General features: G+C 41.6%; 1 protein-coding gene across 7 annotated transcripts in view; it reads right to left on the bottom strand.

Moving 5' to 3' along the window:
• SETDB1 (SET domain bifurcated histone lysine methyltransferase 1) overlaps positions 1 to 15,602 on the bottom strand; it is a 31,496-nt gene that overhangs the window by 791 nt on the left and 15,103 nt on the right. For 3 of the 7 annotated variants that reach the window (XM_063104240.1, XM_063104241.1, XM_063104243.1), the window contains exons 6-21: positions 14,828 to 14,953; positions 14,254 to 14,455; positions 13,617 to 13,670; positions 12,491 to 12,728; positions 11,419 to 11,548; positions 10,321 to 10,477; positions 10,074 to 10,229; positions 8,700 to 9,332; positions 8,088 to 8,204; positions 4,093 to 4,262; positions 2,903 to 3,531; positions 2,333 to 2,361; positions 2,092 to 2,224; positions 1,451 to 1,616; positions 865 to 1,076; positions 143 to 231 (exon numbers count right to left, since the gene is read on the bottom strand). In XM_063104240.1, coding sequence (XP_062960310.1) covers positions 143 to 231; positions 865 to 1,076; positions 1,451 to 1,616; positions 2,092 to 2,224; positions 2,333 to 2,361; positions 2,903 to 3,531; positions 4,093 to 4,262; positions 8,088 to 8,204; positions 8,700 to 9,332; positions 10,074 to 10,229; positions 10,321 to 10,477; positions 11,419 to 11,548; positions 12,491 to 12,728; positions 13,617 to 13,670; positions 14,254 to 14,455; positions 14,828 to 14,953 — 3,241 coding nt within the window. Of the gene's footprint in view, positions 1 to 142; positions 232 to 864; positions 1,077 to 1,425; positions 1,617 to 2,091; positions 2,225 to 2,332; positions 2,362 to 2,902; positions 3,532 to 4,092; positions 4,263 to 8,087; positions 8,205 to 8,699; positions 9,333 to 10,073; positions 10,230 to 10,320; positions 10,478 to 11,418; positions 11,549 to 12,490; positions 12,729 to 13,596; positions 13,671 to 14,253; positions 14,456 to 14,827; positions 14,954 to 15,602 lie in introns of those variants that run through there. The other 4 variants (XM_063104244.1, XM_063104245.1, XM_063104246.1 and 1 more) reach the window with 4 other exon arrangements.

The raw sequence follows: 15,602 nt of genomic DNA, 5'->3' as shown, positions 1-15,602 counted from the left end.
AGTGGTGAAGACAACAGATAACCCAGGCACTTGGAGTTATAGTGTTGGTGAAGCTGGATCACAGAAGGATGAAGGGCCCTTAGAATTTCAATGGTCCTTGTCCCTCCCCAATCATCCCCTCTCCTGAGTCCCTCTTACTTACTTGCTGGCAAAGAAGGCCACCCAAGGGAAGCGAAGATCATGGGTATCCACGAAGACATTCTGGACAAACAGGTTGGGGCTGCAACTATGCTGTAGGTTTAAAGACAGGATCAAATAAGAACTAGGCAAATAGAATTTGTTTTTGTGAGGTAAGTGACAGTTGGAAGAAAAATGCTGCCATCTGACCCTTCTAATTATAGCGGAGATAATTTTTTTTTTTTTTAAAGATGACCAGTAAGGGGATCTTAAACCTTGGCTTGGTGTTGTCAGCACCACGCTCAGCCAGTGAGCCAACCAGCCATCCGTATATAGGATCCAAACCCGTGGCCTTGGTGTGTTATCAGCACCACACTCTCCTGTGTGAGCCACAGGCCAGCCCTATAGCAGATATTTTGAAAGAAAGTTACCTCTTTAAGATCCTTTGAGATCAAGAATTTATAATGAAAGGTGGGTTTATATAGTATGTTAAAAGAATTAGAAATCTGGGGCCAGCCCGTGGCTCACTCGGAAGAATGCAGTGCTGATAACACCAAGGCCATGGGTTCGGATCCTATATAGGGATAGCTGGTTGGCTCACCGGCTGAGCGTGGTGTTGACAACACCAAGCCACGGGTTGAGATCCCCTTACTGGTCATCCTTATTAAAAAAAAAAAAAAAACCAATTAGAAATCTGAGGACCATGGGATAAACCAGCATCTAGAGGGGTAGGGGAAAGGGTCTCACATTGAGGTAGCGGCCCAGGTTGCCTTCAAGCTTGGCGTCGATGATGTAGCAAGACTCCTCACCATCATAGAATTGGCGTGTGTTCTTACGAACAGGTGCACTCTCCCCTTTGTCCACGGAGGCCATATTGGTTGATTTAATGGCAATCCCATGGGTTGATTTAAGAGCAAAGCCACGGGTGGACTTTACTGCCACTTGGCGTTTCATTGGACCTGGACAGAAAGGAGAATAGGGTCAGTACCCATCCCAATTCATGACTGGACATTCTACCCCCATTTTTATCCCCCACACTGCAGTTCAGAAATACTAATAAGCTGGGACTTAGGCAAGAATCCTAAGGTGGCAGTTTTTTTCAAGCAGGATTAGATCCGGACGAAGGAGCTAAGAGAAAAGAGTAAGGAACTGTAAAGACAAGAAGAAAGGACATGCCAAACAATAGTTTAGCTTTGAGTCAGGGAGCCTTTCCGGAGATGTTTCAACTCTTAGGATCTGAATTTTTCCCGCTACTTCTGTAGCTTCCTTAAAAATGCTCTATTCAACTTTCCTACTGTTTCTTCCTACCACTCCCGAAAATTTTCCAGACTACCAGACATGTTCTTCTTGTCCTCAAAGTCATCCCCTTCAGAGCCAGAGGAGATGGTCTGGATATCATCACTGTCAACTGCTGTGGCTGAAGTCTGACCAGCAGTGGGCTTTCGACTGGTCCCACTTTCTCCCTCACTTTCTGTGCTGCTGGACAGTGTCAGGACATCCTGGGGAAGGAAAAGGGTGAGAAGAGAGAGTAAATGGAAAAGGCCTCTTCAAGTCCTTGCTCTTAGTTATGGTTTGGCAGGCAGGAAAGAATTGAATAAAGCTCTTTCTCTGAGGCTGTAGCAAGAGGAAGATCAGATTCTGGATAAAAAAAAATGAGGCAGGAAGTCGAGGCCAAAGAAGCAAGAAAAGACCTAATGGTAACTATAGTGATGGACTTGAGGTGGGAATGCGCCATGTTCCTTTACATAGACTCTGAATAAAACAAGCCTGGAGGGCTGACCCATGGCTCACTCGGGAAGAGGGTGGTGCTGATAACACCAAGGACATGGGGTTGGATCCTATATAGGGATGGCCGGTTTGCTCACTGGCTGAGCGTGGTGCTGACAACATCAAGCCAAGGGTTAAGATCCCCTTTTACAAACAAAAACAAAAACCAGAAGCCTGGGAAAGGTAGAGCTTGAGAAGGTCACTTACATCAGGGTTAGACTGAGCAGAGGCCAAGAGTCGTCGGCTCTGGTGCATACTAGTCTTACTAGGTGGGCGGCGAAGTCCTTCAGGTTTCACAGGGGAAGGATTGTAGCCATAATTTCGAGAGCTTTCAGTAACTCTGATGGAAGGGAGGGAATGAGAGGAGTCCTATTATTGGCTGTTTCTCAGGTTTCTTTCATAGGCTTGAGAGAAGGCAGATTTGGAAACAGGTTGAAAATGTACTTACACTGACACCTTGTTTCGGTCATCAGGATCCTGGAAAAGAACACGTAATGGGTTAAATGCTTTCATAGTCAAAGGTAACAAACCCAATAATTAGACTATTTTAAAGGACCTCCATAGATAACATTAGCTAGTGAGAGGTACACCATCTAAAGTGGGGTGGGTGTGGGGAAACCACTCTACACCTTGACAGCAGCAATCATATTCTCATCACTAAACCCCGCTGGCAGGAGCCTTTAACCATTCCCAATGATGGGGCATAAGGCTCATGGAAAACACCGTGAGCAGAGTCTTACACAGACCAGGGAGTTTCACCACCTGTAATGTGGAAAGTTTGAACATCATCAAAGATATATTTAAAATCAATTCTTGTTTCTCTCCTTTAGTAGAAGGAAGCAATAATGTATAAAACAGCATTTAATTTTAAAAAATCACTTATAAATCCTTCAGTTTGGAATGATCAGAGACTCCCCTCCCCCGAAGAAAGTGGATTTTATAATTTGGCTCTTTAAATAAAGATTCATGGTGAGACTGCATTAAGTTTACTGTACCAAAGTTAAAAGCCACTGCTCACCTCTTTCTTGGCCTGCTTGATGTCTCCCTCATCCTTGAGGCCCAGACCTGAGGTGGAGGCCTTCTCAGCTTCCCCTCGGCCTCCCCCAGCCCGGCCCTCCCCACCTTCACTCGTCTTGAAAGAAGAACGGCTATCAGAGTCAGCAAAACCACCTTCACTGACACTATTGCAGCTCAACCATGAGGCCACCTTGTTCTTGAGTGTCTCTTCGGAGGAAGGTGGATTACAGCCACCTACAGGGATTGAGGAAAGGATAGGAATATGTGGGGGCCCGAGGTCTGGGGGGCGGGAATCCTTGGAAGCTGTCTCAGACACTCCATTCTCCTTCTGGCCCCGGGTTTGCCTCCGGGTAGCATAGCTGCGCCACACTGAGCTGGTGCTGAAGTCCTCATCCTTACAGAAGTTATCATCCGAGCTATCATCATTGGACTCTTCAGGGTCCTCTGTACCACTGTTACCATCCTCCTGGTCCTTCAAATCTACACCACTGCTGTCAGAGGAACAGGGGGCATCACTCTCATATCCTTCCTTGAAATTCTCCACACTCTCGATATGATCCAGATTTGCAAAGTATTCATCACCCATTTCCAAGCCCTCCTTGTCTGCAAAATCATCTGTCAGGATTTTGCCTGAGAATGAAAAGAATTAAAGGCCTTCTAGGGTTATGGGGATCTTTTAGAAAGAATCATTCCACCAATACCCAGTCCACCAGCATACACAGTCAAAATGCCTTAGTTATTAAGGTCTCTCATTTCTCTCTCTGGTGATACTTCCTTTGTGTCTTAACTATGAGAATATGAGGAAGCTTACTGTAGTTTTTAATCTTACTTTTTCTGTCTTCCCATTTCTTTCTCTTTGTTTATTGAAAGAGTTCTCAGCTATGCTAAACGATATCTGGGTGATGTGGGAGAAAACAATAAACTGGACTCCACAATCATGTCTGTTCTCTGAAACATCACCATATCCAAAATTTCATCCCTTTTTATTCTTGTCTTTATGAAGCACTTTTGTCCCTCTCTGGTCCACCTAGATAGGTACATCACTCATCGTGTTCTTTATAGAAGAAACCCCCCTCACCTCCTCTTAATCCCAGTTCACAGGCCAAGCACTTAATATGTTTAACTTGTCTGTGGTTGAATTCCCCACCATGTCCCAACCCCAGGAAGCAACCCTTATATTTCATCACCAACCTGCATAAATACAAACAAAAGAGCCTTTGGCAATGTCATCCAAGCAGCGGATACCCCAGCCCTTGTTCTGTGTCTTGAATAGCTGTAGCCGAACCTGTAGTCCATGCTGCACCAACCGATTTGTGCACATGTTTGGGTCACATTTGCAGCGTTTGTTACATTCATATACCCTGGGATGAGGTTAGAATAAAGTCAATCATGACTTGATCACTAGAAATCACAAAACTATTTAATTCTTAAGCTATCATCATTTATAATGTGTCATGGATAAAGATTAAAATTTAGGTAATCATCTAAGTGAGTGGATTTATTGAACTATCTACGCTCTTTGATTCATTTGGGAATATAGCCCAAGGATGTAATTCAGAAGGCGGAAAGTGACTAATAAAGATGTTTATAGCAATACAGCTAACAAGAGTGGATGCCAGAATGCCTAACACCTGGAGAAAAGCTAAGCAAACTAGGATGTGACTACAGATTACAGAACCGTTGAAATAAGTTTGTATACTATGTCAATTTGCAGAAAAAGATGCATAAAGTAAACACATGTGAGAAAAGCCAAAGCCAATATAATAGATACTAGAAGAGAGTAAAAGGACAGGAGGAACTGGTACTAATGATCATGTGTTTATTATTTTTTTGGTAAAGCTGATTTGCATCCTTTCATTCAGTAACATTTATTAAATACCAAGAGCTGTGCTCGACACTGAGAACACAAAAATGAAAAAGGTCATACTATGCCCTCAAGGAGCTCATATTCTATCTAATTTAAGAATCTGACAACTTAACTATCTTTAAATTATTAAAGTTAATCAGAGAGATCTAGCAAATACCAACATTAAAGGAAAACAATATAGATATACGGAGGAAGTTACTCATTGCAGGTACCAAAGTTTTTGCTCTATTTGCTTTGTTCAGTGTTAGGATTTTATTTATTTTCCTGGTATATACATTTAAGGGAGACATTTACTTTTGGAAAGATGACAACAGTATAATTAGTTGGCTGATGACATTAGTTATAGCCTTCTAGATAAAGACGACAAGAGCAGCCCTTTACATATTTATTGAACATACACATTGTGTTTGGCATTTTGTAAATGCTTTACATACATTTTCTTGTTCTACCCTCAAGGCAGCCCTATAAGCGTGGTGGTGTTTTTTTGTTGTTAACTTTAAAAAAGATTATTGAAGCACTATAAACACAGAGAAAAGTACAAATAAAAAGCTACAGCTCAATGAATTTTCACAAATCGAACATACCATATAACCAGCACCAGATCAAGAAACAACACTGTTAGGTCCCTTAAAACCCCACTGGGGATGAGGCAGGGAGGAGAGCACGCGGGTAGGGTTCATGTTAATAATCCTCTGTTTCATAACTCAGATCTAACCACCACCACATGAAGCCTTTAGAGTAGCTATACTGAGTATCACTCCTTCATTCCATAAAATTTATTTGAGTGATGACTATGTGCCAGGCATTGAGTAAGTTAGCTGCTGGTGATACAATGGCCCCACCTTCATGGGGCTTATATTCTAATGGAAAAGATAACAGAAACAAGTCAACAAATAATGTTGTCATAAATGCTATAAAGAACACAAACATGGTGCTTAATGAAAGAATTAAGAGTGAAAATGACCTGTTTTAGAGTGACCAGAGAAGCTCTCTCTGAAGAAGGGAGATTAAAGCTGAGAGCTCAAGGTTAAAGAAGGTAGTCACACAAAAAACAGTGGAAGGATGCCAGGAAGAGGCACAGTATGAACAAAGGCTCCAGAGATAGGCTGGAAAATACTGGGTGAACTGGATCTGGGAACTGAAGAATATCAGTGTGGATGAAATAACTTTGGAGGGAGAGAAATAGGAAGGGGCCAGTTAGTACAGTGTCTTGTAACCCAAGGTTAAGAGTTAGAATAAGAACTGAAGTGCAGTGGGAAGCTATTAAAGAGTTTTAAGCATGGGAGTGACATAATATTTCTGGTTTCTCAAAAATATTTTTATGAAACACTTCAAACATGTTAAAAAGATATAATGAACACTCATGTTGCTATCACCCAACATTATCAAATCTAAACATTGTTAAAAGATTCAGAATTTTGTTTATAACGAAAACAAAAATAATACAGTTATGCAACTAAAGTTAACAACTATGTTTTCCTTTGCTTAGTTTTCTATGTATTCAGTACAAATTCACGCCTCCCCCATCTCCCCAGTAGTCTCAACCTCCTCTGAAGATACTGAGACATGTCAGGTTTCCTATCAAACCCATTTGCCTGAAGAAGTTGCTCCTGCAGCCATCTGACCTGCTCTAGCACTGGCTGTTCTCTACACCTAGTGCACAGCTGTCAGCGTGGAAGCCATCCTTCACTTCACTATCATCTGAGGGATTCCCTTTACTCCTCTTTTGGGTTGGATCCTCTGTCTCCTGGATTGGATGCCTTCCTCTTTCTTGGCTTTTCTCTTCGTTTTGGTAAACATTTCCAGTATGTTTTTGAGAAGGGGAATAAAGGAAAACTTTGAGGTACTATGTGTCTAAAAATGTCTTTAGCCTACTTTAATTCAGTTTGCCTGAGTTTAGAATTCTAGGTTGGAATGAGTTTTCCCTTAGAATTCTGAATAGATTCCTCAATTGCAATGTAGCTTCTAGTGTTATTTTGGGAAGGGTGAACTCATTTCAAGTCTTATTTTTTTATGTGGTCTATTTCTCTTCTCCAGAAGCTTTCACAATTTTCTCTTTGTCCTCAGTGTTCTGACATTTTATGATCACATCTCTAAGTGGAAATTTATTTTCATTAATTATGCTAGGACCTGATTGGCCCTTTTGACTTAAAAACACAGACCCTTTAATTAGGGGAGATTTTCTGAATTATTTCATTAATTTTTCCTCTCCTTTTCTGTTCTGTATTATGTATCTCAAGCACTAGGTTTATTAATTCACATGTTTATATATACCAATTTATCATGCTATACCTCACTCTTTCATTGTCTTCCTTTCCCTGACTTGTCCTTCTCAATCTCATATGTTGGCTCCACCTCCTCTGCTTAACCTCTAAATGTTGGGGCATCTAGGGCTTTCTCCTGGAACCCCTTCTCTACTATCAACATTCTGTCTAGGTGAACTCATTCGGGCTTTAAATATTACTCCTGTGCTAATAATTCCTATATCTTCATGTCTAGCCCTTACACTTCTCTCTAGAAAACCCACTGCCTTCTTCACATCTCCACTTGGATTGCCTAATAGGCACCTCAAACTTAACATGGACAAAACAAAAGTGGAATTTTCACTCAAGCCTCAGTAAAAAGCACCAACATCTACTTAGTTGTTCAAGCCAAAAATCTACGAATTATCCCTGATTCTACTCCTTCCCTCCCCCTCCACAATCTGTCACGTTCTGTGGCTCTACTTCCTAATGGATCCCAAATCTATCCTTTTGTCTCTACCACCACCTCTACTCTAGTTAGTGCAAGCCCCAGCCACCACCACCTCTCTTGCCTACACTCCTGTAGTTCTGCTACAGGACTATCTGGTCTTCCAAATTCTGCTTTTGTTGCCTTAAGACCTATGTTCCACAAAGACACCAGAGTAATCTTAAAAAGGCAGATCACATCACTTGTCTGCTTAAAATCCCCTAACCACTATGATTTGATTCTAACTTTTCATTCTGGTCTACAAAGCCCTACGTAATCAGGTCCCTGCCTACTTCGCCTCTCTGAGCACACTTCACTTGCCAGAGTAAATCACAATGTTAGGACATTTATACAGCTATGGAATTAAGATCATCTTTTTCCACAACAGAAAATTATTCTATATCTTTATTTCAAGGAATGCCCAAGAAAGAAACATATGCAGGAAATAAGATTTAATTAATAAAATGCTCATTTCAATATTTTATTTTTGGTTCCAATTTTTAGATTTCTGATGGTTCCTAAAAAACAAGAAAAACAAGAACATGTTCGTCAGCCTTTGAGGTGCCCCCACCATTCTCTGACTACTTACCCTGTGGGCAGACACTCTTCTAGTCTCTTGTACTGGTAACCAGAGTTAGGGTTGATTTGGCCCCCTGGGGTGCAGGCTGTAGCCTGGATAGTTAGTTGATGGCAGGCACACTTGGACCTGTATAAGACAGAAGAAAATGACAGCTAGAGTTGTGAGACTTTCTTTAGAGGCAAGAAGAAGCACTAATAAAAGGATGAGGATAAGGTAGTGAAATTTTATTTTTTATTAGAAGCACTAATAAAAGGATGGAGATAATGTAGTGAAATTTCCTTTTTCTTCTTTCATATATGTAAATGAGAAAGGAAATGACAAAGAAAGAGAGAGTGAGAAGAGAAAGAGAGAGAATGAAACAAAGTGGAAAAGAAAGCATGAAGGAGGGAAGCAAAGGAAAAGGGGGGAGGATCAGAGAAAGAAACAATGCAAGACACATGTACCCAGTACATGCCACTTTAGACTCCAGCCTCCCTGGAGGCCTTATGGCAGGAGTTCCAGCTGAGGGAGGAGGTAAAGGGAGATGGGGAAAGCAGTATAGATAAAGCAGAGGAAGAAGTAAAAATAAAGGCAACCATAATAAAGTTGGAGGCAGGGGCAGCAAATCCCCAACCAACTCACTTGTCCCGACACCCATCCTTGCAGTCACAGCCAACTAGAAATTCAGGGCCTGTGTTAATGAAAACACCCTTGCCCGGGATACGTTCCTTGCTGTAGGCCACCTGGGGTGGGGGGGTTGTGTCAATCTCATTGACACAAGATAGGGGAACATCTTCCTTCCCATAGGTGATATCCAAAATATAGTAAAAAGGCTTATAGGGTTGAAACTTTCGGTCCACAAGAACATATGGATCCAAACAGAACATCTCCAAGAAGAGGAAGTCACAGCCAGTCTCAAAAAGGTAGCGTTCAATCTCCTGCATTGTCCGAAGGCAGAGGCCACAGGGTGTCTTATAGATAACATGAAAGCCCATCTTGCGGTTAACTCGGCGCCGGGCTGTCATCCGCCGGAAGTCATATAGTAGTGGGACTAGCAGAGGGTTCTTGCCCCGGTACTGCTCATTCCTTATAGGTCTGACCCGAGACAGACAAGTATAGCTACAGACATGAGGTAAGTAGAAAAGCTTCTCCAACGGTGCTCGATAGGAGGGCTCTGCTGGGGCCCGCTCCAGCATGCCATGGAAGGCTGGTGGGGCTGGAGGGGCTGGGGGTGCCGGAGGTGCTGGGGCAGAGGTTGCTGAGCCTAAAGGTGATCTGTAAATGAGATGCAAGAGATCAGATCAGAAGGCAACAGGACCTCTCTGTTGTATAGCTATCCCTGCAGCTAGCTAAGCCATTTCTTTCACCTTTCAAATAGCTGTGCTCTTGAAGCTAAAGATGACACAAGAAAGTCAGATCTTCCTTTGCCTTATCTGACCTGGACAATGAAATTCCCTGGTTACTCTTCATTGACTGATAATATCTCTATTTCAACATGTACGTTTTCCTAAAATGCATTTGCTTGTGAATTATGGAAGTAGAGTCCAGCCTTCTACCAATGCTTTTTGTCTACTTTGTGTCCTATAAATGTCCTTACTAACCTCCCAGGATTCAAGGAAAGAGGCTGTGGTATTTCCTTTCTATGGTAGCAATGATGGCATCGTGTTCAATGAGAAGTTTTCTTTCATGTTTCTTTTTTTGGCAGCTGGCCAGTATGGGGATTCAAACCCTTGACCTTGGTGTTACAAAGCCGCATTCCAATCAATGGGAAGTTTTCACAAATGACTTTCTGGTTATACCATATTTCTAGGCACCCAGTTTTGAATAATTCAATTATTCTTACTTTCTGTTTCTCAGAAATTCCTAAGGTTAAAGCTTCCTTTTCACGTCTAAACTCATCATCATAACCTTAAATTAAGCCCCTTGGAGCCAAGGAACTTAGCTTAGATAGTGACCACATTGCCAACATTAGTCTACATTGCCAAGCTGCCCACAGATAGCCTGAGTTTTTCTCACCTATATGGCTGGTTGATCCCAGGTTTCCCACCAGGGATATTTTCACTGAGTGCAGGGGACGTAGGGGAGGAATGACCAGAGCCCACAGATCCTGGTCGGAAGGATGTGCTCTTTTTGGCTACCTGCTTCCGTGACTGGGCAAGCTGGCTTTCTAAGCTTTTAGGAGATTAGAGAAGAAATCATATAGTAAGTTATGCAGAAAATATAATATGAAAGAAAGTGAAGAAATAAAAGGAACAGCACTTACTCATTGTCACTTGCTTGGGGGGATAGAGGTGGAGCAGGTGCAGCAGGTGGGGCAGGTGGAGCTGTAGGCTGTGGGGGCTCCATTGGCTTAAACTGGGTTCCAGTACAGGTCAGATCCTGTGTGTATTGGACGACAGGACCTTTGCTCCTCACAGCACCTATAAGAAAAAGGAAACTGACCACTGAGCAGATGATAGCGGTGTCATTTGTATTCATTCATACACCTGATCCTCAATTTATACAATATAAAAAAGCAGCAATGGAAACATTTTGAGGAAGTGCTAACACTGTTAGTTCCCATTATTTACACCAATGAGTGGGAATGCTAGCATATGCTGGTTTTGACTTAACAGGACTTTATCTTTCTGCTTCAGATGGTTTATCTAACTAATTATACCTTGGTGAATATTTTCAAAAATACATTTTTGCGGGGGGAAAGGGGATGGCTGGTACAGGGACTGAACCCTGGACCTTGGTATTATTAGCACCACGCTCTAACCAAATGAGCTAACTGGCCAGCCCTAAAACTGCACTCTTTAATCAACTAATGTTGGCAGAGGAAATCAACCAGAAAGTATGACAAGAATATAAAAAACAAATATAAAAGGGCCGGCCCGTGGCTCACTTGGGGGAGTGTGGTGCTGATAACACTAAGGCCATGGATTTGGATCCCTATATAGGGATGGCCGGTTAGCTCACTTGGGAGGGAATGGTGCTGACAACACCAAGTCAAGGGTTAAGATCCCCTTACTGGTCACCTTTAAAAAAACAACACCCCCCCTCCAAAACAAATATAAAAACCAGTGTGAGTTTAAAAAAAGCTGATCATAGATAACACACAGACAATTTTCATATGGATAACAGAAGTAACTAATACCATCCTAAGACAGTTGTTTCATATTTTTATGTAGTTGTTCAAAATGAATTGGAGCCACAGCATGTGGAAGCAGCACCACAAATCCATCACCTCTACTAGGGCACACATCCTGTTTCCAATGAGTCAGCAGTTTCACCCTGATAAACAAAGGATAGTCACTGTACCTTGCCTTTGCTGGTTTGCCCTGTATTTTCCTTTCCCCAAGTATCTTTCAGGACATACCCATATTTGGACGTGTCCTGAGCTGTCCCCCTTGCTTTTTCTCCAGTGCAGAGGCTGAAGATGTCTTCATGCTGAACATGGGCTCCAGCCGTGTTGAGCCTCGATAGATCCACTCACATCTTTTGTCATCCTGGGGGATTGGGAGGAAAGGACAATGGGGTGAAATATTTTAAAGGCTAGATTCTATCCTGTCATTTGTGGGGAATATATACCTTGGGCCTTCTCTGGGAAATCTCCGATAAGCTTTGAACTCCCTATCTATTCGATAAACTTATGTGCCAGACTCCATGATAGATATCAGGAATATAAAGAAGAAAAACGTATACTCCTTATTTACGAAATTACAGAAGAGGGCTGGCCAGTTAGCTCAGTTGGTTAGAGCACGGTGTTACAATACCAAGGTCAGGGGTATGGATCCCTATACTGGCCGGCCACCAAAAAAAAAAAGAAAAAAAAAAAGCCAAAGCTGTAAAAGGTAAGATTAATAAAACAGACTACGTTACAAAAAAAAAAAAAAATTTACAGAACAGAGAAATGTCTATTCTGAGTGTGAAAAGTGTGATAAGAATCATAAGGCCTTAGGGACAACAGGCTGAGATAACACCGAGAAGAAATATGATTCTAAGGGAGGAGAAGGGAGAAAAAGATAGGTACAGACGACTTGAGCTAAATTGAGCCTTGAAAGATCATCAAGACCTCCAATTCCCTGATCCCTCCTTTGTACCACTATCCTACCAAAACCCCAACCCTGGAAAAATGGAATTGGCTGCCTTCTCCGTAACTACACACAATGTGATACTCCTACAGAAAATAAATAAATAAATAAATAAATAAAAACCATGTTAATTATTGTCATAATTAAATTCAGGAAATTTATTTTCAACAACCACCCACAGAGAAACAGAAAGAGTGACAAAGTAAAATTTGACCACAACAGTGAAGATAGATAGGAGGATAAGAAAGAGGAAAGCTACAGAATAGCTATAAAATCATCCTCTTTACTACCTTTTACCACCCCCATCTCCCCTAAGCCATCCTATCCCGACTCCAAAATTCTAGGGAAGAACAGTACCAAGAAGAGAATCCTGACAAGGCTGCCATCCACCTCCTCAACTCGGGATTTCCACCATGTGCCTTCCCACTCGGTCTTGATAAGCTGGCCACTCTTCAGCAGCACCATGGGGCGGTTGGGGTAGGCAGTTATATACTCCTCTATAAAGTCTCGGCAGGAGACATCTTCTATGTCCTCCCAAGTCTTTTTCACTGTCCCAAGGAAGAAGTAGAGCTGAGAGATGGCAGGTAGGTCATGTCTTGTTGGGGAAAAATGGTTGTCAAGGAGACATTTGGTATTTTTCAAGTTGGAAGGGACAGAAAAAATAAATGAAGAAATCATAACAACCTCAAGGGAAAAGCAAAGCCAAGACCACCTATGTATTGAATCTAATGTGTAAATGCACAAACAAATCAAGTAAATACTCAATAAGCAATATACAAATATAGGTGATTCGCTCATTTTGTACAAAAGGATGTTTCCCCTTAGGAAAATTCAAGTGAAAGTTCTTGCTAATTTGTTGATATAAATCTAGTGATAAATCAAAAAATATTAGGCGGTATAGAGAAATTAATAAAAAATTTGTCCTTCTTTCTCATTCTCCGTAAGGTTTTTAAGGGACTCTGAATGTGTTTACTGCCACATTAAGTGGAAGCACAGCAGTGTTAGGTGATTCTCCTGGAATTAAAAACAGATGCTTCTGTAGGAGACTGTCCCCAATCTAGAATAACAAGAATAGAGGACACAATGAAGCTCCATCTAACGCAGCTTCTGTAGAAAGCACTATGCAGATTACAGATTTATACAAATGTTAGGTGAAGCATGAGACTGGCAAAGAAGTAACATCTTTTAAACCTAAATCACTTATGAAATCAAAATGCTTAACAATAATATGAGTAGTCTACCCAAGGTCAGTCATGATCTTCTAGTGTCTCACTCTTTGGCAAGAAAGACCCAGCCCTAGAGATGAATAATAAAACTGTATTTCTCAAAGGACATCAACCAAACTTATGCTTTTCAAGATGGGAACACCAAACACACTAGGGCTTTTCAACCTGGCATATTAAGAAGAAGTACAGGTAGAAAGGGAAACTTATAGAGCTAAGGAAGAATGGAGGGACACTCACGTGGCCGGCAAATGGGATACAATTCAGACTGTGTGACATAGGAAGCATAGCCATCATCAAAGAAAATGAGAAACCTGTAAAGGAAGAGTAGAAAGTTCCAGGGGTTATATACGATATTTAACATGATCTATAGAAATTATTTTATCATAGCTTTCACTCCTTTGGATCACAACAGGACACACTCCAGAAGAGACATTCCAGTCTACTAACTTTCTTCCTGTTTTTTTTTCCTTCCCATGCCAAGAGTTAGAAATTCTCCTTTAATCTAACCAACATATCCCCACTTTTTCAAAAACCATTTATTCTTGTTCTTCTACCAGATTTCTATGCTGCTGATAACCATTTAGTCTCCATTTCTTCCTTCTATGTGAATTCCCTATCCCCTAATCATTAAACGATCTTGATTATTCTCCTCCTAATTTTCCTCCATGTTTTCTCCTTGAGAAGAAAAGGAAAACCAAAAAAAAAAAAAAAACAGGAGGAGAAGGAGGGAGAATGAATCACTCACATGACTCCTGTGGCAAAGAAAGAGAAAGGATTTCTGGCCACTGGGGACTAAGATCACAAAAACTAACTGTGAGATCTGGACTATGATGTGAACAGGGCAGGTGCTGTGCTCCCGGCCTCTACTCCCTTTATAATCCTCTGTCCAGGTACCTGAGCTTGTTTTTGACGTTTGGTGTCTCAGCTACAATGCCAGCATAGAGCCAGACCTGATTTCCATCTTTGTATTTGGCCACCACTCGACTGCCCACATACAGCTTGTCAGCAGGAGGGTGGTAATCATAGGCAATATGGTTCCCCGACAGTAGACTCTTTCCTTTGTTGTCAAATTTCACTTTGTACTTCTTCCCTGGCCCTAAGTAAAAGGGAAAGATAAAAACATTTTTTTTTTAACTTTCTTTTTTTTTTTTTTTTTTTTTTAAAGATGACCGGTAAGGGGATTTTAACCCTTGACTTGTTGTTGTCAGCACCACACTCACCCAGTGAACAAACCGGCCATCCCTATGTGGGATCTGAACCCGTGACCTTGGTGTTATGAGCACCGCACTCTCCTGAGTGAGCCACAGGCTGGCCCAAGATAAAAACATTTTTAAAAAACTGTCAGTTTCTGTGTAAATCCTGGCTGCCATTTGAGAAACAAATGGGAAGACTGTGGGGAAAAAGAGACAATTTGCAATGGAGACCTGCAGATTGCCTTTCATTAGTGCTTCCTCTAGTTTGAACATACCAACTGTCTGGATGGCAATAAGGGTGCCTTTATGCCATGTCTTAGTTCTCTTCTTGCCCAGAATCCGCATGCTGACGATCAGGTCACCATCCTTGCTCAGTTCTCCAGACATTTGACTCAAGGTTCCTATGGAAGAAAGAAAGTTATTCTAAAGAATTATGCCATAATTTGGGTAGAGAATGAAAAGGTAAAGAGGGCAGTAGTATAATCAGGTAAAATGGGATAATCTTTGATTCTTGGCCACTTTTGCTGCTCTCTTGGCCAAAGGCAGAAACACAAGACACAGATAACTGTTTATGCTAACAGGAGAAACTTGAATAACTGGAGTTCACCTGTAATTCAAGAACATCTCACTTTAATCAAATGTTTCCAACTTCTTATTAACAACAATAGTAACTAGTGCTCATTAAATGCTAAATAGCATTTATAAAACATTTTCCTTTAGGGTATCCATTAATTGCGCCATTCTACAAAAAAAGCTTCTCTCAGACCTCTTTATAAGAATCTGTGTCACGGGCCGGCCCGTGGCTCACTCGGGAGAGTGCGGTGCTGATAACACCAAGGCCCCGGGTTCGGATCCCATATATGGATGGCCGGTTCGCTCACTGGCTGAGCGTGGTGCTGACACACCAAGTCAAGGGTTAAGATCCCCTTACCGGTCATCTTAAAAAAAAAAAAAAAAAAAAAGAATCTGTGTCACTTTCTTCTCCCTAATCTCCACATGGAAGAAGTAGGATTGAGCTAGGAAACAGCTCAATGTAGGGAGCTAAAAAGA

The sequence above is a fragment of the Cynocephalus volans genome, chromosome 8, assembly GCF_027409185.1.
Source record: "Cynocephalus volans isolate mCynVol1 chromosome 8, mCynVol1.pri, whole genome shotgun sequence".
Classification (NCBI taxonomy): domain Eukaryota; kingdom Metazoa; phylum Chordata; class Mammalia; order Dermoptera; family Cynocephalidae; genus Cynocephalus; species Cynocephalus volans.
Note: the sequence above shows the minus strand (reverse complement) of the source record. Positions and strands in the feature narration are given on the sequence as shown.